Source organism: Myxocyprinus asiaticus, chromosome 50 (genome assembly GCF_019703515.2).
Source record: "Myxocyprinus asiaticus isolate MX2 ecotype Aquarium Trade chromosome 50, UBuf_Myxa_2, whole genome shotgun sequence".
In the NCBI taxonomy this organism is placed as follows: domain Eukaryota; kingdom Metazoa; phylum Chordata; class Actinopteri; order Cypriniformes; family Catostomidae; genus Myxocyprinus; species Myxocyprinus asiaticus.
This window is the reverse complement of record NC_059393.1, coordinates 20,804,947-20,830,861: the sequence shown is the minus strand read 5'-3', so window position 1 is coordinate 20,830,861 and position 25,915 is coordinate 20,804,947. Positions and strand designations below refer to the sequence as shown.

The 25,915-nt window shown below is 37.2% G+C and overlaps 1 protein-coding gene across 1 annotated transcript; it reads right to left on the bottom strand.

Moving 5' to 3' along the window:
* Nucleotides 1-221: 221 nt before the first annotated feature.
* LOC127438779 (keratin, type I cytoskeletal 19-like) lies at nt 222-21,411 on the bottom strand. The gene is made up of 10 exons (XM_051694629.1): nt 21,158-21,411; nt 20,835-21,043; nt 15,079-15,161; nt 10,603-10,756; nt 9,366-9,614; nt 5,602-5,706; nt 4,179-4,399; nt 3,722-3,903; nt 3,434-3,536; nt 222-2,613 (listed from the first exon to the last, which is right to left on the bottom strand). The coding sequence occupies exons 2-10, from the start codon at nt 21,033-21,035 to the stop codon at nt 2,400-2,402; spliced, it is 1,512 nt and encodes a 503-aa protein (XP_051550589.1). The 5' UTR covers nt 21,036-21,043; nt 21,158-21,411; the 3' UTR covers nt 222-2,399.
* Between the last annotated feature and the right edge of the window lie 4,504 nt (nt 21,412-25,915).

Here is a 25,915-nt window from a genome sequence, read left to right as displayed (position 1 = left end):
ACAACAAAAAGAGGAGTAAAACATTTATGTGTGATCTGCATTTTCATAAATGACCACTAGATTGCAGCATTCGGTGTATTCTGAGTATGTACTGAGTATAGACATTTGTCATGGGCTGCATCCCAATATGCATACTCATTTTTGGCCTTTTTACTATTTAAAGCACAGTATTGGGACATGCTACAATACCCCTTTGTTGTGTACAGATTGTGTTTGCAAGCATTAGCATCTAGCTAAATTCATTACCTAAAAAAGCATTAATACTTAAAGTAGTACTCTTAACTACATACCTTATTTTACCCATACATCCAAAACTGCCATTATAAAAACCTATGTGTTGGAAATTCTCAAGGGGGATTTGCTAATAAAAATGCTAACTGTCTTCCAGCATTTAGGAATACAACCTAATCAGCTCTATGGGCTTCAAATCAAATCAAATCACTTTATTGTCACACAGCCATATACACAAGTGCAATGGTGTGTGAAATTCTTGGGTGCAGTTCCGATCAACATAGCAGTCGTGACAGTGATGAGACATATACCAGTTTACAATAACATCAAATTAACACAACACAATTTAAACATCTGTTATACACAGATGTTTATAAGGCATAGCCCAAAATGCATGCACGAATGCACATTTAGAAAATCCAATGGTCGAAGAATAGTAGACTGTGTACACCATCCGAGCACCTCTGGCATACTATTCCTAATATTGCACACTGTATAGCACTACAAGAACTCTATAGTTTAGTTAACTATATGTGTAGCTCTCCCAACTTAACTGGTTCTTTGCTACTATATGTGTAATGTCTGCCAAGGCATTAAGGTATTTATTGAAAAGAAAAAAGAAAATGTTAAATACAGATGAAAAAAAGTAGTTAAGGAGATGTTTTGTCGAGGATCCTTGAGACTGCATGTCAAATGGGTAAAGGCCAAAGATTCGTTCATCCTGTTTTGTTTTTTTAACCAGTGTTTAAAATATAATTTCTATAGAAGTATATAAGTTTGCATTTCTTAAAAGTGCTTCTTCAGTTAGGAGAGATAACATTAAAATGTTATCATACTGTATATGACACCAGACTCTGCATTAAATAAGAAACTAAAGAGCCAACTAAACCAGAAACACTTTATGAGGTGACATCATTCATACTTTAGAGATATAGATACATTTTGAATCAGTTCAACTTAAAATTCTTTGTTGCTTCGGGAAGAACCCCTTTTATTTACAATACAACAAGCATCAGAGGTAGAACATAATGGTACATAAATCATCAATTTCATTTTTTAATATATGTAGATCAGAAATTCTTAGTTTTTTCTGTTTCGGAGTATGTTATTTTAAGTTTTCTGAATAATCTTGCATCATTTTAGAATGGAAGACACAGTATTCGCACCTTAAAGCGTAAACTATGCATCTGTAAAGCAAAGCAATGTAACTTTTAAAGACAGTTAAACTGAATGCCAAGGGGTTTTTTATGTGGTAGACTGATTCGTCAACTTTTCACGTTTAGCATCACATTCTTTCTGCAGTGATAGGCTGAGGACTTTTACTGTTTCTCATTTAGTAAACGTTAGTGCTGGCCATATTGTGACGACAGTTCAACGACGTTGCTGTAAATCTTCTGTTTTGGTTACCCATGCAATTTCGCAACATTTTGTTTTGGTTCACGCTAGAGTTCCTTGCTGAACGAGAACTAGACACTCTCTCTGTGTTCTCTAGAGTGTGAAGTTAGAGTTCCAGAAACATCTGTCAGACAGAATAAGGCATCTATCGATACACTGTACTGAGCGAGAAATTCTTGGCCAAAACCGCATTGATCTTTTCTTTACTGTAAGACTTTGGGCTCGGGCCTATTCATGTTTAAACTGAACACATTTTTACAAAAGTATACTTTTCAAGGTTTTTAATAATATAATATGCTTATAATCAGGAATAATGTGGCAGTAGAGCTTATGCAGAAAACATCATCAAGCTCTAAAGTCACTATGTATGAAACGTGAAACACTGCAACACGTATATACTCTCAACCGATTTTTAAAAGCATTAAAGTTTGAAGATAAAATAAATCATAAATCAATTAATTATAATTAATATTACTTGATTTTTTTTCTGAAAGTAGCTTTATATGCAATAATTCTTTACAATCTTAAGAGCAATTTGAGTTTTGTTTTTCGACTGCTTAATTGATAATGTGTTGCTAATTATTCTTCGCACATGGCAAAAGTTCTGTAATGTCAGTAAATTGGTGTCAGTTTCTTTTTGTTGCCATGACTGTTGACACTAAAACATTGCCACAGCGACACCACTACTGAATTGTGATAGAAGCTTTGTGAGGTCATATTTGGGATGTTGTAGCATTGCGATGTCACAATTGTGATATAGTTGCATTGTTACATCACTGAGCAAAAGTGGGTATGCTGCGGGACCGCTTCATGACCAGTCGGACTTCCACGTTTGGGAGACTGTCCTGTTTTATCTGGCCACAGCCCTCGTCTGCTACAGTCATGTGAAGGTTGAAACGCAGAGAAACAGATTTCTTCCTCAACTTTGGATTTCCTTGAAAGAACGATCCTTCCCATTGCCTGATCACCTTGTCAATCTTTTCTGTCCTGTAGCACAAAAAAGTAAAGCATTATACACAAAAAATATGTCCGTGAAGGATTATACCAAGTTTGCAAGGAAGTATACAAAATATAATGATGCCAGTTTTAACATTAATTTCACACCATAATTGTTATTACATTTGCAACCACATGCAAGACAAAACATGTTAAAGTCTGTGTTTTGAATTTGTGAAATGCATATGGAATGGTTCTCCAGGGAAGCAAAGCACTACATGACCTCCGTTAGGCTAGAAACCATGGGTCTAGAGGGGTTTTGGGAGCTTCTCAGCTGTTCAGGCTGGGAGACCAGCTTAAACTAGCTAAGACAAACTTAAACCAGATAAGACCAGCCTAAAAAGATTTGTATGGCTGTTTAGTTGGCTGGTTTTAAAGGTGTTTTGGGTGCTTTTCAGCAGGTCAGCTGAGCACAAGCTTTGCCAGGATAGGAGACCATCTTAAACCAACTAAGACAAGCATAAACCAGCTAAAACCAGCTTAAACTGATTGGCCAGGCTGTTTAGTTGGCTTGTTTTAGAGGTGTTTTGGGTGATTTTCAGCTGGTCAGCTGAGCACCAGCTTGGCCAGGCTGGGAGACCAGCGTAAACCAGCTAAGACCACCATAAACCAGCTAAGACCAACCTAAGCTAATTGGTCGGCCTGGTTATTTGGCTGGTTTTAGAAGGGTTTTGGGTGCTTTTCAGCAGGTCAGTTAAGCACTAGCTTTGGTCTGCTGGTAGACCAGCTTAAACCAGCTATGACCAGCCAACCAGCTTAGGCTGGTTTGAAGTGTTTATTTCAGCAGGGAAATAAGTGTATGTAAACTCACTCCACACTTCCATGACCTTCGGCGCTCTCCCTCACTACATTTCCCTCTAGAATCTCCTGAGTCTTCACAGTACAGATCTCCCCATCTTTGTTCCCGATTGGTTCTGTGTAAAAACACCACACAAACAAAGAGGCACCACCATAAGACCTGGGCATTTTCTGTCTCACAGTTGTATAATGAACTAGTTGTGAGAATTAGTTTGGAAGTCTGAAACAAGATGCCTTTCAGTGCCAGTTTTATGTTCAATGATGAAGTTGAGGATGAAGTTGTTAGGCATGTTGGCCTGACCTGTCAAAATGACAAGACTCCTCTGTCGATGAAGGACTGGGCTTTTATTGGGAGGTCTTTCAGTGGAAGTGGCCTGAGTGATTTCCTCGTCACATCCGTTGGCCAGTCCGTTCTGCTCTGGAGCAGGAACTGAACCTTTCCACTGCTTCAGTTTGAGAGACTGACCATCTGATGTCAGAAACCTGTAGGTCAGGAGCAAACGAAGTTCTACACATATTGGTTTAGGTCCACACTCATGCTCTTTTAAACCCTAGAAACCCTAAACCTTTGGTTGATTGACTGCTCATAACTTCGAGGACACTTTGCCAATACCTCAAACTTTGTCAAGGTTCCAATGGGTAACTTTGTAATTGAACAAAAGACAAAACAGACCTCAGTTGTTTGGCACCATGTAAGTTTTGGCATGTGCTAACCATTTTTATTGCTTAAACCTAAGTAAATCCACCCCTCCCCTGACCTGCCCTCCTCGTGGTCCAAGAGTTTTCTGTAGGTGGCGATCTCTCTCTCCAGTTTCATCTTTGTGTTGAGGAGCTGGCTGTGGTTCTGTCTCTGGACCTCCAGACCGTCTCTGACTGTCTCCAACTCTGACTCCAGACTCCTCACGGACCTGGAGAGGTCCTTGAGCTGCACAGAGTACTGGAGCTGAGTGTGGCGTAGGGAGCTTTGGAGACTCTTTTCCTGATAGAACAGAACAGAATCAGATCATTATGTCTGTTGGAATGGAACGGGGTCTAGATCTAGGCTAGTAACCAGAAAGTTGTAGGTTCAAGCCCTGTAAGGGACGATCCATGACCACCATAAATGCGCTTGAGTAAGGCACTGAACAACAGGTTACTCCAGTGGGATTGTCCCTGAAGCAGGTGTGCAATTTGCTTTGGTTAATTCACTAAATGAAAGAAGTTGCCACAGATTTCACATGATGTCGCCATAGATGTCACCATGAGCTTATTACAGGGCCAATCCCCCTGGAGCAACAAGTTAATGTTCAGAAAAATTTCCCAAATGTTACATTGTGGTTGCAGGAACTTGAAAATGTCCTGTTTTCTAACAATGTGAGAAATGTTATTGAATACTAATAACGGATGTTCTAGTAAAATTAGTTCCTAACCTTTACATAACATTAGCCAAAATTTTTGGAACATTCCCTGTTAGGTGGGCTGTGACTGGGTACCTTACTCAAGGGCACAATGGTTATGGATCATACCTTCTGGAGATTAAACCAGCAACCATCTGGTTAGAGACTATACCCCTGTATCAACATGAGCAATTGTTATTAGGACAATTCCCTGGAGCAACCTAGCAATTAGGCACCTTGCTCAAGGGCACAATGGTGATGGCTCATGGATTACGCCTTATGGAGACTGAACCTTCTGGTTAGTGACAGTGCCCCCCTGGAGCAACCTATGTTTGAGCACCTAGTTCAAAGGTACAATGGTCATGACTCATACCTTGTGGGGAATAAAACCAGTGAACTTCTGATTATCAAGTCTTAACCTGTATACCACACTGCAATGCATATGTACAGTATGTGCAGGTTTGTAGTTAGTTATTAGTGATGAACCTTAGCTGACACCTTCTTATTGAAACTTGAAACTTTCAAAGGACATTTAGTAGAGTCCCCCTGGAACTTAAGGTTCCAAGAGAAGGTTAAGTGGTATAGCCCGTCATTAGCAATGAAGTCACTTTGGCTATGGGTTCAATTCCCAGAGCTCAACTGGCATGGTGCTAGAAACATCAAGACCATGGGTTTGATGGTCACAAAGAACAAAAATACTGATGTGTATCTTGAATTTATAACAACTGTAAGTTGTTGCCAAATGAATAAATGTCTGTATACATGTAAATGTCTGTGGGTATATGTGTGGGAGTTTAATACACACCAGTGCATATAGCGATTCGATCTCCACCTGCAGACGGTGCCATTGCTTTCGGGCTTCTGTGAGTTCAGCTCGTGCCTCTTTCAAGACCTCATCACCTGCCTTCACCTACACACACACACAAAAACACACCACACACTGTGTATACATAAACATACAAGAAAGTTGTGACCAATGAAAGACAGACATCAAACCATGATGCATTCTCAAGCATGTCAAAACTTTAAATTCTGACAGGACGCCTGCACATTTGAAGTCATTATAAAAGAGCCGATATACACTGATCAGCTACAACATTAAAACCACTGACAGGTGAAGTGAATAACATTTATTATCTCGTTACAATGGCACCTGTCAAGGGGTGGGATATATTAGGCAGCAAGTGAACAGTCAGTTCTTGAATTTCATGTGTTGGAAGCAGGAAAAATGGGCAAGCGTAAGGATCTGAGTGACTTTGACAAGGGCCAAATTGTGATGGCTAGACGACTGGGTCAGAGCATCTCCAAAATGGCAGATCTTGTGCGGTGTTTCCGGTATACAGGGGTTAGTATCTACCAAAAGTGGTCCAAGGAAGTACAACCGGTGAACCGGTGACAGGGTCATGGGCGCTCAAGGCTCATTGATGCACTTGGGGAGCAAAGGCTAGCCCGTCTGGTCCGATCCCACAGAAGAGCTACTGTAGCACAAATTGCTGAAAAACGTGATGCTGGCCATGATAGAAAGGTGTCAGAACACACGGTTTATCGCAGCTTGCTGCGTATGGTGCTGCGTAGCCGCAGACCAGTCAGAGTGCCCATGCTGACCCCTTTCCAACACCGAAAGCGCCTACAATGGGCACGTGAGCATCAGAACTGGACCATGGAGTAATGGAAGAAGGTGGCCTGGTCTGATGAATCACGTTTTCTTTTAGATCATGTGGACAGCCGGGTGCATGTGCATCATTTACCTGGGGAAGAAATGGCAGCAGGATGCACCATGGGAAGAAGGTAGTCTGGTGGAGGCAGTGTGATGCTCCTGACAATGTTCTGCTGGAAACCTTGGGTCCTGGCATTCATGTGGATGTTACTTTGACACGTACCACCCACCCTAAAGATTGTACACCTCTTCATGGCAATGGTATTCCCTGATGGCAGTGGCCTCTTTCAGCAGGATAATGAGCCCTGCCACACTGCAAAAATTGTTCAGGTATGGTTTGAGGAACATGAAAAAGAGTTCAAGGTGTTGACTTGACCTCCAAATACCCCAGGGGCTGGTTGCACCAGCTATACGTACATTACAACTTAGCCTAGTTGTGGCATAAATGGGCACTAAGTCACAATTTACGCACTACTAAATATTTGAGCGTTGCGCCATTAAACTTAGGTAGGACGTAACCCTACGTATAAACTAAATATTTACGGAAGCCTTCGACCAGGAGTAACGGTTGGAATAAAAAAGCAGACTGATATTTAATGACATCAATGAGCTCATGTTTAGCGTGACAGGTATCAGTCCTTTCGACATATGTAATGGTGTTGGCGTTTACACTCGTTTACATTTACGGGAGAAAACATTATGTAAAAACTTACTACTTCAGCATGATTCAACCAATCTAACGATGCACTTCCTGTGTACGGTGTCAAGTTTCAACATGTACAAAATATATAAAATATTAAAATAAATAAATGTACATTTTTCCAGCCTGTTGTGTTAGTATTTATTTATTGTCCCTTATTCATTTTAGACACAGTTATTGAATATTTATTTACATAGGCTAAATATATCATTAATGAAATCTTGTTTTATTATGTATCATATTGCAATGGGGATATCATTTATTACAGCTGACAGTTACGTGAGAAAACAAGGTTTGAACATCAACTGTAACAAGATCAAAATGAAATGTATGGCTTTTTAACACTTCTGTGTACAAATTTGAAGGCTGTTTATTGGATCAATACAAGTAAACGTCATATTATGCGACTATGCATTACTTTACGGAGAGCTTATGATCTACTAGCTAAGTTTTGCCTTAAGAACAGGTGGTGCAGCCAAATTAAGCACTGATTTAGTTATAAACTAACTAGTAGTTACTAAGCCCTTAGTGTGAACTTTACGTCCCAACTTACATAAGACCTTACGCACAGCTGGTGCAACCCTACCCAGATCTCAATCCGATTGAGCATCTATGAGATGTGCTGGGCCAACAAGTCTGATCCATGGAGGCCCCACCGTGCAACTTACAGGACTTAAAGGATCTGCTGCTAATGCTTGGTACCAGATACCACAGGACACCTTCAGAGGTCTTGTGGAGTCCATGCCTCGACGGGTCAGAGCTGTTTTGCTGGCAAGAGGGGGATCTACACGATATTAGGCAGGTGGTTTTAATGTTGTGGCTGATCGATGTATGCACACTTGTGACAATACATCAGTTGAATTCCATTTTAAATGTGCCAGATTGTGACGTTGCAAACCGTAAACAGCCGATTGTTAATAAATTAACTATTTATTGGTCATTTGTTTTTTTTATAATAGTGCTGTTGCCACAGCTTGACGTCATGCATTCGTCAAACATTCCTTTCCAAAATCATTGTAATGCACTGCCTTGAGTGGCTTTTTTGCTTTATTCATTCAACAGTTACATATTTCATGCTAAATTGGGATGTCAGTGAAATGCTGGTAACGCAACATCAAATAACATTTTACTGAATCTTGTGATTTGTTAGATATCACAGTTTAAGAATCAATTCTGTCTACAATCTGATAAGAATGACACTGTTAAGAGAGGGGAAATTACAGATTTGTTTGTTCCAAAAGCAACATCGAAATATCCAAGACTTACGTGCGTAATACAGTAGCAATGAATTTTAGAATTACAACTCAATCAGATCAGATAGGATGTCCACACTAACAAAAAAGTAACAAAACTTACCATTGTACTACTATGGATGTTTGGATATGGTACCATGATAATACCATGTTTTTTGGACATGGACCACGATAATGTGAGAATTGATAATACCATGGTATTTTTTAGACATAGAAAGCATGACAATACAGTTTTTTGGACATGTACATTGATAATAATATGTTTTTTTGGACATAGTACCATGATATTTGCTCATGACCCATGGTGTTTTGGACATGGTACCATGTACTACCATGCTTTTGCACATTTACCATGGTAATACCATGTTTTTGAACATGTACCCTGGTAATACTATGATTTTAGACATGTACCAGGATAATACCATGTTTTTTGGGCATCATACCGTGTTAGTACCATGTTATTTACACATGTGCCTTGATAATACAATGATGTTTTGGACACGTACCATGGAAACACCATGGTATTCTTTAATGTTTCTTGGACTACCATATCAATGACATGGTGCATGAATATGGTAATCATTCAGTACAATGGCATTTCCATCAGATACCCCCACTGTTCCACGGTCCTGCCAAAGTACTTTTTTGTAAGGAAAAGCTGCAGCATGCTGTTGTTTTCCAAGGAGAATTATAAGACAGGCGGACTATGTTTTTGTGCAAGGGCATAAATTCTGCTCTGACACAGCATGACAGATTACGATCACCTACTGATGAGACAGTAAAAGACAATGGTAATACTCAGTGGGACAGACATATGTCATTGTAATTTGAATATTAACAGTATCACAAGCAATCCATTCACCCACACCCACACATACACACACATACACACTAGGACTGCTCTGCAGTACCCTGGTCAGTAGACCCGAGAGAGTATTTGAGAGAATTTGGACTCGTACCTTTGGCGGAAATGCTGCGGTTGAGCTAGTTGCATCCTTTCGGGGCCTTGTCTGTTGAACTGGGCCAGAGCCATGGACTGGATTTGTTGCCGTGGCTGAGTCAAAGCTGCTCTGAGCTGGGCTGGAGAAGTCGCACTGGGTGCTGGTCCAGGAGAGATCCATTGCTCTGCCATCCTCCCCTGCAGCAACCTGCGCTAGCACCCTATCACACTCCTCCACTGCCTTCCGCTGGTGCTGATCCAGGTCTCTCTGTCAGCACGAGAGAGAGAGAGAGAGAGAGAGAGAGAGAGAGAGAGAGAGAGGCAGAGGAGATTTTAAAAACCGTTAGGAGAGTGTGTAAGGCGTGTAGTGAGACAAATCGAGCCGAGAGGATGTGTCAGCAAGAATTACAGAAACCAAAATAAATTGAACGTGGAAAGATGCATCAGGCTAATCAGAGAGAAAGGTGAATCCAAGGTCCAAATGTAACTTTTTGCAACATTCATCAACAGCAAATGAATTGCGAAAATTTACCAGCCATAAATACTTCTTACTGGTAATTTTATGAAAGGGATAGTCCACCCCTCATATAGTTCCAAGCCCGTATGAGGGAAAACGTGAGAACTTACATTGTTTTTAGTACTAAATAACGCAAGTTCTTGCTTGAACACTTGGCACTTTGAACGAGCTTCTCTCATAGCGCTCATTAACGTGCAACGGCAGTCAAGATTTATACTGAAAATTGACATAAATTTGGGGTTTTTTCATACCAAAACCTATTGCGTGCCTTCAGAAGACTTGGGATATGCGTGAACTACATTTGTGATGCTTTTGGATCCTTTTTTAAGCTTTAAAGTGAGGCACTATCCACTGCCATTGTATTGAGAAGACAGACCGCGATGAAAACATCTCCTTTTGTGTTCCGCACAAGAAGACACTTTTTGTTGTGTGTGTGCGTAAAGTGTGACATGTACATGTTTTGTGAGATTCACATTTTCAGTCCATTCAACTGAAGGGTGCTCAAGAGCAAAGGTTTTCTCAAGAAACACTCCCCCGTTCCCTACAAACACACTCACACACACACCCTTTCCCCGAGGCAAACCGCAGCTTGGCATGAAAACAGAAAGGAATGTCTTCAACAAGCATCTTCACTAAAGATAGACGTCAATATTTATTTTGTTAAATGCTTAATATGACTGACAGGACATCACACACAATTGTTCAGACACATACATGCACACATACACCATGTCTTCACCTCTTGTGCTTCTAGTATTTGCTGTAACTCTAGTCTGGTTTGAGAAAGCTGTTTTTGCAGGAATGTGTTGGTCAGCTCCACCTCTTCCTTCTTCAACTTCAGCTGTGACACTTGCTGCTCCTGCAGGAAACAGAGTTTCTCCTCTGTCTCACACCTACACACACACACACACACACACACACACACACACACACACACACACAGCATATCATAGACTTCTTGTTTTTATATAAAGCTAATTATAATGACTACAGACTTCTAGAAAACTTTCTCACACTAGTTCTTTTTTAATTTGTTTACTAACAATGTCCAACAGTGTATGTACATGTGTCACAGGCAGGGCCGTAACCACCACAGACATTGAGGGGGACATGTACCCCCAATATTCATAATAGTGGTCTACTTATATAGGTTTTGTCCGTGGTTGATTATTAAATTATTACATTTGGTCCATCCCAATCCTGAATATGTAGTTACATCCTTGGTCACAGGAGATTTATGACTTTTTTTGTCCAACCAAAGTGTCATTTTAAATAGAATAAGTCTAATTTTATGTGTCCTAAATCAGGGACTAAATGTTTTTAATTTCGGCTCGTTCTGAGCAAAAACTGTATTTTTTTTGTTCCGGTTCAGAAGTTCTGCAGCCTCTGCGCTAATGGGTCGGTGAAATATCAGTTGCAGCGTTGCCAGATCTAGCAAGAGAAACAAGCAACATGGTCTGGAAAAACAAGCTCAAAAAAAGGCACTTGCCACACCAAAAGCAATTTCATTTTTTCCTGTGTGGTAGATTTATCAGCATAGAAATAATAACAAGCAGTTAATTAACAGTTAAGTATAATTTTGTTTAGAGATCTGCTTCTCAGTCAAAACCCAGCAGACTCAAATCTGTAATAATACAACACATCTAACAGTAACTCTGTTACTGAGAAATGTACTTTTTACCTCTAATAATGTTTCCCTTGTATCTGGATTAGCCGTGCATGTATACTGCAGTATTTATACATAGTTGTTAAAAAGGTCTTCATTCACAGAATACGACATCCACAATGGACAATTAGGTAAAGAAATGTGTGATGCAGCAGTTTCCTTCAGGATCAAAGCACACGTTTAATTTTTTTGGGCAACATGAAGAGGTGTAGTTCCATAAATGTACTGTGATAAATCCTTTGGCATTTGGTTTCATGAAAAAATTATTGGAACGAAATTAACCAGTTATAACCGGTTAGCAGCATTTAAAAATAACGTTTTTACTCCGGAACAACTGAAAATCACTTTGTTCCCATTTTCGGTTACATTCTGCAAAAAATGATGTTCGTTTTCATTTTTTTTGTTTTCGTTCTTTGAACCGTTTTCAGTCCCTGCCCTAAATATACATTTAATTATATTTTCACACTTTTTGCATAATTTGGCAAAATTATAGTTTGATGGGAAATGACGGCCAGTAAAAACACTTTGCTCACAAGTGATTTTTACAGTGAATTTCTTTGTGTGCTTCAAACATCACTCATATTTCATCTTAAGCATGCTCTTCACTAACTTTACTAGGGTCAAAATTGTTTGGTGTGGTGGAAATGACGAAATTAACTGTGGGACAGTTGCAATTTTGTCTGAAAAACTGGTAGAAGTCATTTCCAAACAATACATATTTATTTTTTTTTTTTTTCTATTTCATTGTTTTTTTTTTTTTTTTTAAAGATTATCTTAGTTTTAAACAAGTAGTAAATAGTATTTTTATAATGGATTTTCATAGTTTCATTTTGCAAGTGGAGGACAAGGCTAAAACAGTCAAATCTATATACATAAAAGGCATTTTAAATGTACCAAAAATAAATGATGAAGCCTTGGTGAAAAGTTTCCAATTCAGTTTTAATGAGACTTTCATTAAAAAAAATCTGAAATCTGTTTATTTTAATAAAAATCAACCCGTAGGACATGAAAAAGCCTGAAATTGAAGAAAAACCCTACTTTTGTATTTATATAAAGTTAATTATAATTAATACAGACAAACCCTAATCCTGCTTCGAAAAGAATATCTTTAAATATAAAAAATTCACATAGAACTAGTTTTTTTTTTTTTTTCAATGAGGACATTAAATTACATTCTGGAAGAAAAAAAAAAGAAAAGAAAAAAAAAGTAAAATACGAGACAAAAAGTTAAGCTTTGCTGATAACTGCCGAAAATACTTTGATGTTAAACTTGTTAACAGAAAAACAGTGAAAGTCTATGGGGCAACCAGACAACGATCTACTGTAAACACATTTTTTTTGTTTGTTTTTAAAAATCTGAGGTATTCATCTAAATGATTTTCTGTTGTCATCAACAGCATGCCACTGCTGCTGTTCACTGTGTGAGAAACAACACAAACCGGTTTTGAAAAACATATCTGAGCATGTGCAATACCCACAAGGCCATGTATTCAACAGAGCTGCCCCTTTAATTCATTTTAACAGTCTTTGAGAGTGCATGTTTGGATAATTTATCTGACATCAATGTATGCCCATTAACTTTTTAAAAGATTACTTTAAAATGCAGTTAGACAATCAAGTCTAACCAATAAAGCACTGATTTTCTGAGGACATTAGCATGAATATGGCTGATGTCATCTCAAGAAAATTATATGTGTTGTAAATGTTTTTTTTTTTATTTTGCTTAGTTGATTAACAAGCATTTTAATCAGTCCCTGGTGAGTTATGTAAAGAAGCACTTGTTTCCAACCACAAGAGGGTGATCAGACGTCCAAATTTAGAGACTGAACGTGTTTGATGAAATATTCTAATGGTATGTTGGCATGTTTTTGAAAGGAATGCAGTTTGTATACTGTGCATATTTTGCAAATGTTCTGTAGCATGTATGAAATACCAGGATGATCTACTTTATTTGCATATAAGTGTAGTTTGAACGGTATGTGCAGTGTACTGGACAGAAGGTGCACAATCTTTCATTTTATTAGGCTATATATACAGTAAATATTCACTGGTGGCCAAAGGTTTGGAATAATGTACAGATTTTGCAGTTTCGGAAGGAAATTGTTACTTTAATTCATCAAAGTGGCATTCAACTGATCACAAAGTATAGTTAGGACATTACTGATGTTAAAACAGCACCATCACTATTTGAAAAAAGTCATTTTTGATCAAATCTAGACAGCAGCCATCACTCCAACACCTTATCCTTGAGTAATCATGCTAAATTGATCATTTGGTACCAGAAAATCACTTGCCATTATATCAGACACAGCTGAAAGCTATTTGGTTCATTAAATGAAGCTTAACATTGTCTTTGTGTTTGTTTTTGAGTTGCCACAGTATGCAATAGACTGGCATGTCTTAAGGTCAATATTAGGTCAAAAATGGCAAAAAAGAAACCACTTTCTCTAGAAACTCATCAGTCAATCATTGTTTTGAGGAATGAACGCTATACAATGCTTGAAATTGCCAAAAACTGAAGATTTCATACAAAGGTGTACACTACAGTCTTCAAAGACAAAGGACAACTGACTCTAACAAGGACAGAAAGAGATGTGGAAGGCCAGATGTACAACTAAACAAGAGGATAAGTACATCAGAGTCTCTAGTTTGAGAAATAGATGCCTCACATGTCCTCAGCTGACAGCTTCATTGAATTCTACCCGCTCAACACCAGTTTCATGTACAACAGTAAAGAGAAGACTCAGGGGTGCAGGCCTTATGGGAAGAATTGCAAAGAAAAAGCCACTTTTGAAACAGAAAAACAAAAAGAAAAGGTTAGAGTGGGCAAAGAAACACAGACATTGGACAACAGATAATTGGAAAAGAGTGTTATGGATCTTAACCCCATTGAGCTTTTGTGGGATTCAGCGAGACTGTAAGATGCGTGAGAAGTGCCCGACAAGACAGTCACATCTATGGCAAGTGCTACAGGAAGTGTGGGGTGAAATGTCACCTGAGTATCTGGACAAACTGACAGCTAGAATGTCAAGGATCTGTAAAGCTGTCATTGCTGCACGTGGAGGATTTTTTTGATGAGAACTATTTGAAGTAGTTTAAGAAGTTCTGAACATTTCTTTCAAATTGTAATAGTAATTTTTCACGTTATTAATGTCCTGACTATACATTGTGATCAGTTGAATGCCACTTTGGTGAATAAAAGTACCAATTTCTGTCCATAAGAGCAAAATCTGTACATTATTCCAAACTTTGTGTATATCAAATAAAAATAAATAAATAAGGTGTCAACTTGAATTGCTAGATTTATTGCAGAGAGTATAAACGAACACCTCTTGCTGATGCAGTGTAGGAGGTCATGTGACAACAATGTAGCATACTACAGTTTAAAATGGTTATTTTTTGACACTGCATACTGTATTGTGTACAATTAAAAAAAAATAGTGTGCAGCATACAGTACATACTATGTATGTAGTAGGCATTAAGCTGTGCATTAGTATTCCACTGTAAACACATACCATGTAAACTTGGTGAATTTTTTACAGACTAACCTGGTCTGTAAACTTGAGGCTTTGAGTTTTACAGCATCACATTGTAACAAAGTCTCTGTATTTTGCATTAGCATCTTGGTAACCTGTCAAAATAAACACAGAAGAGACAGAATTAGAGAGTTTTTTTTTTAGACATACAGTCGAAATAGCACATTTAATTGAATATGGGACAAAATTGCTTGAACAATTTGATCTAAATAATGGTTCAATTTAGAAAAGGTACATTACTTTATTTATGATTACTAGACATAAAAGGCCCGCCAACACCCTTCTAATCATGGGAACATAAAATAATTAGTAAATTCTCACAGTGAAAAGGTCAAGTGTGTATGTAGGAGTGCATCTGTGGTTTTTCTGGGTGTTTATGGATTGACAGACTTTAAATGATACAAAATGCCACAGCTAAAGGAAGTTATGCAGACTTAAACACTGCCAGGAATTTTCATTTAAAGTTTGTGTAAAGTGCACATGGCTTTGACATCTTGATTGATTTATTGATTGATTTTTCCCTGAATGCACAAAATAGTTTGCTATCCTTGCACATACTCTGAAAAACGTGTAATTTCTGCGCCACTGGTGTTGCCAAATGAAATGGCAAAAATAATCATTGTTTCTGAACAGGTTTCCCAACACTTGCCCTGTCTGCCAGTGGTCAGACAAAAAGCTAGTTCCCACCCCCAAACTCATTCTTACTCACAGTTGTCTCTGCATACTAAGTTGAGATACCTAAGATTTAAAGTGTCTGGTTTAACCCTGTTTTAAATCCCTGTTGTTTTCTGTATTTTTTGCATGTCTTTAAGCAGGTTATTATGTTAGAGTCAAAGGTCAAGCAAGATGTAAAAGCAGCTCCTAAGGTACAACAGGATTAACCATATTTTGCTGGGTCAGTATAGCCATGGGCGCAGGAAGGGTTTTAGGAAGCACAGGTGTTGATTTAAGTGCCTGGTTCACTTAATATGCTAACATGTCAACAGTCATCTGTTGACATGTTAGCATAACTGTAGTCCCATGGAATTTAAACCAACAGCCTGAAAACACCTGTTTTAAAGGCTTTAGCTTTGTTCGAAATAGCATAGTACCTTACTATTTGTACTACTTCTGCACTATACAGTTTAGTATGTGCAGAGTATATGTAGAAAATTTTGGTAACACTTTAAAATAAGGTTACATTTGTTAACATTAGTTAACATGCATTTATTAATCTTTGTTAATGTTAATTTCAACATGTACTAACACATTTTTTAGTGTAAAAGTTGTATACACTCAAGAAAGACAACTCTTTGGCTGAATTTGATTCAATCACAGACAGTGGTTCCACATGTTTGAAATGAGTTTTCTAAAATTAAAATGACCATGTAATTCCAATTTAAATAGTTTAAGTAGAGGGAACCTAACTGAATCAGGTAAATCCAATTTAACAAGTGAAAATAACTCAAATGAAACTCAGTGATATGCTAGCTAGTGACAGGAAATGTTAGCATGCTAATCACATGCTGGTGGGAAGCACTACTGAGTGCAACTTGGTTACTATGCTACTGTACAGTTAGCATAGCAATTGCTCAATGGAAAAAGCAATATGTAGAAAACTCTAAATGTATTGGTCCTCAATGTAGGCTCAAGCTCCACTCTTCACCATGATGGTAACCCCCAAAACTAAAACATAACAGAAATTCTTATATTCATCTTGCACAAAGACACATAAAATAACATGTAACTTTAATATTTACTCTCCCTGTCGAGTCCCATGCATAGTATGCAATGAACTAGAAACCCTCTGCCCAGTTTCAGTTAACCAAACAAAGAATATTTATGTTGTCCCAATGCAAATGGATCAAGTAAAGCTTTAGAAGAATCAACTTAAGTTTCCTTGGTTCCTTTTTATTTATTTTTTTAATCCCCCTTTTCTCCCAATTTGGAATACCCAATTCCCACTACTTAGTAGGTGCTCGTGGTGGCGCGGTTACTCACCTCAATCCGGGTGGCGGAGGACAAGTCTCAGTTGCCTCCGCTTCTGAGACAGTCAATCCACGCATCTTATCACGTGGCTCATTGTGCATGACACCGCAGAGACTCACAGCATGTGGAGGCTCATGCTACTCTCTGCGATCCACGCAAAATTTACCACGTGCCCCACTGAGAGTGAGAACCCATAATCGTGACCATGAGGAGGTTACCCCATGTGACTCTACCCTCCCTAGCAACCGGGCCAATTTGGTTGCTTAGGAGACCTTGCTGGAGTCACTCAGCATGCCCTGGATTCGAACTCGCAACTCCAGGGATGGTAGTCAGCATCGATACTCGCTGAGCTACCCAGGCCACTTTTTAAGTAATATGAACATGGGAGGATTGAGTAAAACTGACGATAGTGAAAGGTAATTTTTTGAGTGTATGTTAAAATTAGTTAATGCACTATGAACTAACAATGAACAAATGTGTTTTTCATTAACTTACATTTACAAAGATTAATAAATACAACAAATAAATATATTGCTCATTGTTAATTCATGATACTTTACGCATTTACTTATGTTAACAAATGTAAACTTATTATAAAGTGCTTCACAAATTTTCTATAATCATAGAATTACAGATTACCTACTGTATTTGGCAAAATGTGCGTAATACATCCAAGAGCACACAATGCAATGCACTTTTTAATGCAATTACAAACATTTTACACAAACTTGGATTATTGCACATTGCATACTTTTTCACATATTGTTTTTTTTTTTTTTTAAATAGTTTGCAGTAAACAGTATGCATGAAGCACTATGATAGGATTCCATTTCAAACATACTGTAGTCTTTATCAACACAGCCACTTCTAAAGTGGCTTTCTAAAGGCTGACGGAAGGTTGTTATTCAGCAATATTGGCTTAACACATTTTAATTGGCTGTTTGCCATTTTGAAGATTTTTGTGCCATTATGACATCATGAATGGTTCATTGGCCCTGAAAATAGCCCTCATATATAATGCATTTTAAAGTCACAATAAATTATTAAGGACCATATATCTGGCCTATGCATGCGAGTATTTCAAAATACTTACGTGTTTGTTTGTACAGTGAATGATAATGCAAACCACGCATCTAATTGCATAAGCCATTTCACACTAGTCATACTGTGCTTTAGGCTATGTTCGGAATGTAATACTAGTATACCTGTTTTAGTATGCAAAACAGTGCACAGTATGCTATATTAAACTGTTGTATGCTACATTGTTTTCATATGACCACACCACGTTCGGCGAGTGGCATTCAGTTATCATTTCAGAAATAAATGTGAATTTTTTGTATTTTTATCCAACTTTGTGTAAAAATGTCATAACTTTTGTAACTCTAATCAAATTATGAGTCAAGAAAGAGATTGCAGTTGGTTTCAATTCCATTCAACTGGCCATCCAATTAATGCGTGCATAATGAAAATTTTCAGAGTAGTATTGTAGTATGATACTTCAGACATATCCGAAGTCTCAAATAAAGCAGTCACACTAATGCTAACAAAGATTTAGGTGTCACATGAGAACCAGTATTTCTCAGTCAGGCTTCTGGGGGCCTCCAGCACTTAACATTTTAGATAGCATTTAACATTTTGTCCCTTATCTAACACACCTAATTCAACTCATCATCTTATAAGTCAGTTCACACCTGAACTGGGAGTGTCAGATAATCGAGACACCTTAAATGCGCAGTTCTGTGAGGCCCCCAGGGGCCAGATTGAGAAATGCTATTCAAGAGGACGAATTTTCAAAAAGCATTAAAGTCTTAACTACTCAAGATTACCCAAGAGCCAGTTTGAGGAGTTTTTCAGAATCACCTGATCAAAGATAATAAAATAATATGAGCATTGTGCTTGGCCACTAAAGTGTACCTCGGGTGCCAATGCATCAATGTAATAAGACAGGTAAGAGACAGATAACAGGGCAGGTAATAAGTGACTGCAGCAAGGTTGGTTTGAGTGTGTATGTATGTATGTATAAAGAACAAGTATGAAGTAAGGGTGGGCAGTACAACCAAAATCTTTTATCACTGTACTAATATCACACAAACAAGAGTGCTGTTGCACAGAACATCAGATATTCAGTACAATGGCATGACCAATATTTTGATATTGCAAAATTTCGCTTATTGTAGATTGTGCTTTATTCGCAAAACTCAGCACTGTTTGCCTGGTGCAATTAATGTCGCACTTTTACCGCCCGTGGAAAGCAGTTGGTAAAATTTTTTTGTTGTTGTTGTTTATGCACATTTATCTGTTGATCGCGGCATAAAAATTACATTCAGCAAAGATTTTGTGGGGGCAGATTTTGATTTTGTGCCACTGTCTCATTTGCGGAATTCATTTAGTGAATTAGGCGCTAAAACAGCAAAGACAACGCTTGCAAATAAATGCCGCTTTTAAATATTGCCGTATTTAATTCTTAAGTGAATTCCCCACATTGCGTTGTACACACTACAGTAAAACAGTAATGATATAATTATTATGGTTTTACTCCAAACTGCTGCCGATATACGTATAATATTGCAACTGGTGACTCAAAGCGATTCCGTCACAATTACTAAATCGAGCACTGATTGAAAATACAAAAACTAAAGTACCTTTCTCTGTAATTTATACATATAGCGCATATTTACAGATTAACATTTATATTTTTTTCTCACTGGCATTTTGTTAATTATACTGTATATTTGATACAATATTATATAATATTTGATACAATATTATTTAATATTATATATATTATATTATTTTTTGCATTTTGTTTATTATATACAAATTGTGTAATTTTTTAACATTTTATTTTTTAAAATTAGGATTGGTGATATAATTTTTTCCTACCTGTAATACTTCTATCCCAGCTTATTACTCTTCTTTAAAAACAAAACACGAAGTTCAAAAGTAGTTTTTAGTCCAGTATCGCATTTGTCCATAAACCGCCTATTGCAACTCAAAATGATTGCATCACAATTATTAATCAGACCATTTTTTTATCTGGTAGCGCATATTTACAGTTTTACTTTAAATGTGCATTTTATTTATTTTCTTTTTTTCCACAATTTGTTTTTTTATTAAAATTCTATACTTTGTTACACATTTTATAAGATTTGTAATTTTTTTTCTGTTAAATTAAATAAAGGCGCTGTCACATTTACCTTCTTACACTAAAATTCTGCCACTCACCGCAAAAATGTTATGCTTGTCCATTGCGTATATTCAGTGTATATTGTACGATTGGTCAGTGTGCGAATTCGGCAGTCGAAGTTCACCAAACTTGAACTCGACGCGAAATCCGCAAGGGGAAATCCTTTACCACCGGTAGTAGTCCATTGCGTGAAATTCATGATCGCACAGATTTGCAGAATTTCGCCATGCGAATGTAAATGTGACCGCACCTTAATACACATGAAAGGTAAAAAAGTTGTTTTTGGCCTAATATCGCATTTCTCCATTAATCTGCCCATTGTGACTTGCGAAAATGATCACGTCACAATTATTAATCAGACCATCCAACATTCATTTAAGATACGAAAACTAAAGTTACTTTAGCTCTATGTCAATTTAATTTTCATTCATATTGTAGCTCACATTTACCGTTTCACTTGTGTATTTTTCTTAAAATTAAATTTGCGGGGGGGTTTTCCCATTTACGACAGTCTCTGCTACTTTTTTTGTCTTTGTAACAGTTTTAGTTAGCACTTATAACCTTTCATGAACCGTCATACCGCCCTGCCCTAGTGTGAACGTCACAAACCAACCTGATCTCGAAGATCCTGAGCCAGCACCTCCTTTTCACTCCAGTCCCGTGGGGAAGTCATGGCGTTCCTTCTTCCCCATTCCAAAATCTGTTCCTCAAGCTTACGATTCATCTGATCCAACTGTTTCACGTGCTCCAGAAATCCCTTCAGCCTCTCATTCAGGTCCCTCAGGGCCCATTTCGGCTCCTCTAGTTCCTCCATGGGGGCCCCTGCACAGACAGAACCCAAACAGAAAGCTACAAGAGCTCAATTTGTCTTAATAGCCCACCACACCACGGGTAATAGGGTGTTTTACCAAGTAAATATTTGTTGAGAATACCAACCGTTGACATGGCTCCAACAGTCACTGCAGTTACGGTATTTTCATGCTCCTCTACACAAGGAGGAAAGGGTCTCTCCCGCGCCCGGAGCAGGACCAGCACTGGGGCTGTAGAGCAGGAGAAAGGGGCCCACCGGGTCCCACCGGCCGCATATGTGGAGGTGAAATAGTCTACCGCAGCAAAGCCAGGGGCCACAATTAGTGTCACGAGTTCTGGCGTCTTTGTACTTGCTGATCCTGGATTACGGTCACAACACCCTGCTTACACACACACCCTGCAATAACCACACAGGTCAAAGTCTATTTATCTTGTTGGGTTTTACACTTTTTAAGGTTGTGTGTTTGTATTTGTGCTCGCTATACATAATTTGCATGCATATGTGTGTAAATGTTTTTGTATGCGGTTAGTTTTTATTGCCGAAGGCTGTGTGCATGCATGTGTGTTTTTGCATTGAAACATTTGTTAAACCACCAGTTCTTTTACATAATGGTTTTTCTGTCATGGTGAACTTGTCTTCAGGTAAAGAAAAGGGATGCTGGGACATGTCTTAGTCCTTAGGGCTGGCTTACAAAATACAAACAGCCTTACAAAATAAATCTGGCATTCCATGAAAGCTGTTGCATGGATTAAGGAAAATTAGTTGTTTGTACTAACACTGTATTAGATTTTTTGTCAGCAGTTATAAGTAATGTTCTGTCCTTACAATAAATAAATTGAATAATACACTTAATGCTTAATTTTGTTTATAGAGTAAAAATTGTAATTTCAAAATATATAAACTGTATTTTTTTTTCACACATCTCATATTAAAAATAATGATTGGTGATGTATTCTATGTTTAAAACATTTAATCTAAGTTATTTAATCTCAGCTTCTTATGCAGCAACTAGATACAGTACACAACTATAAATGAGCAATTTGTAGGTTAATTTCCCCTACCCCCAAAAAGTAAACAATGTGACTCCGTAGCACTATCATAACATTGTTTGTTTGAGCATCTCGACCAGCCCAACACAGAAACATTGGTTCAACCAATGGCGTGTGTTTAGGGAGGGACTACCTGTTTGATCATCCAATGGCAGAAGGAGGTTGTGTTAAGGAAACCTGTTTGAAAACAATTTTTTTTTTTTGGTGTTCCTGTAGCTAAACTGGTCTTGGGGGCCGTGCCCCCTTAGTTCTCAAACTATTATATCTTTCCTATGTGTTTTCTGTTCATTACCCACGTTGTGCAACTCCATTATGAATTGAATAAATCTGTGTATTAATTTGCTTTGAGCACTTGTGGATCCATACACCTTCCAGCATTATCTAGGGCATTAATCTTAACATTAATCATGTTAATCAAATTTTAATCCACTACATATTATTAATTTCTAATTATTCTAAAATTATAATCAAATTACTCATAACTTCATGGGAGAAGTAATCCCATTACTAATTACTTTACTTTTGAATTACGTTTTTAAACACTTTTCACAGAAAAGCTTTTGTTTTTCTGAATTTTTCCGAACAAATTCAAAATAATGTCAATATTTCCTCCTTGTTCATTGTCGAACGCAAGTCATACACTCAGCACCACACATTTCTTACAATGACTCATTAGAGACTCTTTACATGTGCAAAAATACATAAATATTATATTATTATTATAGAAATGTGTAACTCAAGTAGTGTACTTAAAAGTAATTACCTGAACTGAAAGTCAGTAACTTTAATCTGATTTCATGGATTTAAAATGTAATGTGTTAAACTAAAAGTAATTAGATTACAGTAAGTGATTACTTTGTAATTATATGGACTATGGAGTGCATACACTCATTTTAGCAATGACAAATGTGTGCCCCCTCAGAAATGTTAAATGCCCCCTTACGTGTTTCGTCCCGTGGCAGAACGTGGCACTAGCAACACAAAGGTCGTGGGTTTGAATCTCATTTTCATTTTTCATTACAATATATGTTGGGAGGTTGGAGTATTTCCAACCTTGTCTCTTAGAGTGAATGTTACTATAACTACATTTTTGCAAACTGAGTTTTACATGTCGCGTACTACGTTTCGCCACATTTTTCTGGTTAAATGAACACTAGAGGGGTTACAACAACTGTGCGTTTTATTCACTTTCACACAAATCACGACTACAACAGCTGATTAGGACTTTAGAAACACTTATTTTCGCTCTAATACTCACACACTGCTCTGTTATGATTTCGAAACACTTTTAAAGAAAATGTGCTTTTCATGTCGCATTTCCTTTTAGGACATTATCGGTTAGGTTTAGGTTTAGGTGTTGGTTTAGGGTAAAGATGCCTGTTTTGTTTACTCTCATTTGCTTTAAGGACACTGGTTGCACTTTATTTTACAGTACGTGTACTTTCAATATACTTACAATGTACTTACCCAAGAAAGTACTGAGTAATATTAAGTAACTACATGTACTTAATATGAGATAAGATTAGGGTTGGGGTTAGATCTAGGGTTAGTACCTAGTAATTACTGTAGCTGTTGTAATTATATAGTACGTAAATATAGAACAGTCCTGTAAAATAAAGTGCTACCAAGACACTATTGGTTAGGTTTAGATTAAAGTTTTAGGTTAACATTCTCCTTTTGAAACCTCGTCTGATTACAACACTATTTCACTCGCTTTTGTTGCCCCCTGCTGGACATTTCACTGGGAAACTGCAGCAAAACGTACTGAAGCACGTAATTTCATTTTAGAAAAATGTTGCCACTGTAACTTAATTTTCAGGCTATCAGTATTTTAATGTAAAAAAAATTACACATCATCAAAAACAGAAATAGTGGTGACGTTTGTGAGAAACAAGTGAAGTCAACAAAAAGTTAAGACAGACCCACATGACAATACTAGTTAATGACTAGAATTCTCATTTATGCATGAAAAGACCCTAAACTACTTGGTGTTAAATGTATAGAAAAGCCAACTTTCAAGCTAATTTTTGGGTGAGCTAGCCCTTTAAAAACACAAATACAGGTAGTTAAACCAACAATGACAAGTTTCTTTGCATTTGATCTACTGAACTTAAGACCTCTGTGGAGTTGAAACTTGCATGCAATGAAAGTTCATCAGATGAAATCAAAACAAAAACTTCACTTACCAACATGCCCTTGTTTCATCCCACCCCTTTTCTCTTTTTTCCCCCACTGTCCTTTCCCCAGTAATTTCTCTTCAGGTGAGAGTCACTGAAGTGTGGCAGTCTCAGTAGGGCGACAGTCCGTCTAGCTTTGCTGGGTCCCACCCTTGCACATCTGGTTCTTTGGTGTCGATGCATCTGGCTGCATAACCATCTCAGCTATCACGGGACTGGGAATGCCTCCCGACCTGTTCTGGAACCCTGGTGCTGAGATGCATGATAAAACAGTGGTCTCATGACAGTCTCCTAAAATGGGAGTGCAGATAATTAAAGGAAGGTTATGGCAGTAAGTTTGCGGCTACCTGTCCAACAGTGAAATTACAAGGGTGGACAGTGCAGCTTACAAAACAGGAGGTGTCAGCTCTGACAAATGTGAACTTTCGGAAGTAGACAAATTTTGTCTTTTAACAAGACCCGGAACAATGTCATTCCCACCTGTTTGCATCAAGCGTGATTGTAGTGTGCTTGTGATTCACTTTAGTTACAGAAAATTTTAGCAGGGCCATAATTATTTAGGCTGTGATGTTGACAAATGCAAATGATTAGAATGTATTTGTGATGTCATCTAATGTATGTAGGCCCTTGACATCCAATACTACATCTCAAATACAGTTTTTTAAACTTTTCAGCAATACTACATCTAAAACTACTTTAAACAGCATTTTCTACTTCTTATATGCTCAGAAATGTTTTTTGCCTTTTTTTAAGATTTACACATTTTGATTTCATAACAAAATTACATCAAATTGAATTGCGTAAACTTGAACAAAATTAAATTAATAAAATTTACATTAACTCAAGTTTTATTAAATTTAGTTAAATATTATGCAGTTATGCAAAAAATATTATGCAGCATCTAAAATATATGCATGTACAATATAAAAATAACATGAATTCATATAAACATATATTCATAAACATATTATATATACAGTGTATATACAATGTGTGTGTGTGTGTGTGTGTGTGTATATATATATATATACTGTATATATATTAGGGCAAATTCATTATATGACATGCCGATAAATTAATCAAATTTATATCAATTAACCAGAGTGTTTCTAATTCTGTGGTTGAGCAGCTTGTGAGGTTTGTTGAGGCGCACTGCCACCTACTGATATGGCTCGTAAAAACAGATGTACTTCAAGCTTGAATTACTAGAATGGTAGGAAAATCAGTACTTTCATTACAGAATTTACATACGTGTCAGCGGGCATAATTAATTGTTTTAATTTACACATTATTTTTTATATAGCACTAAATTAACACGATAAAGCGATAATACTGTATATGAAAATAATCTGACACCACTTTATAATAAAGCTCTATTTTTCAGCATTAGTTAATGCATTAGATATCATTAACTAATAATGAACAATAATTCTATACAGCATTTATTCATCTTGGTTAATGTTCATTTTGAAGTATATTGTTAAACTGTATATATGTGTTAGTTCATGTTAATTCAATTGCATGAACTAATGTTAACAAACAACTTTTAATGTTAACATGTATGTTTTGAAAATATCATTAATTAAGATTAATAAATGCTGTAAAAGTATTGTTCATGTTTAGTTCATATTAACCATTGTAGTTATATTAACGAGTA

Coding starts and splice junctions, on each gene's coding strand:
- LOC127438779 (XM_051694629.1), bottom strand. CDS start 21,035: ATGGAGGAACTAGAGGAGCCGAAATGGGCCCTGAGGGACCTGAATGAG. Junction 3,904..4,178: donor TTGGACCACGAGGAGGGCAG/GTCAGGGGAGGG, acceptor CCTGACCTACAG/GTTTCTGACATCAGATGGTC. Junction 3,537..3,721: donor GAGTCTTGTCATTTTGACAG/GTCAGGCCAACA, acceptor GTTTTTACACAG/AACCAATCGGGAACAAAGAT.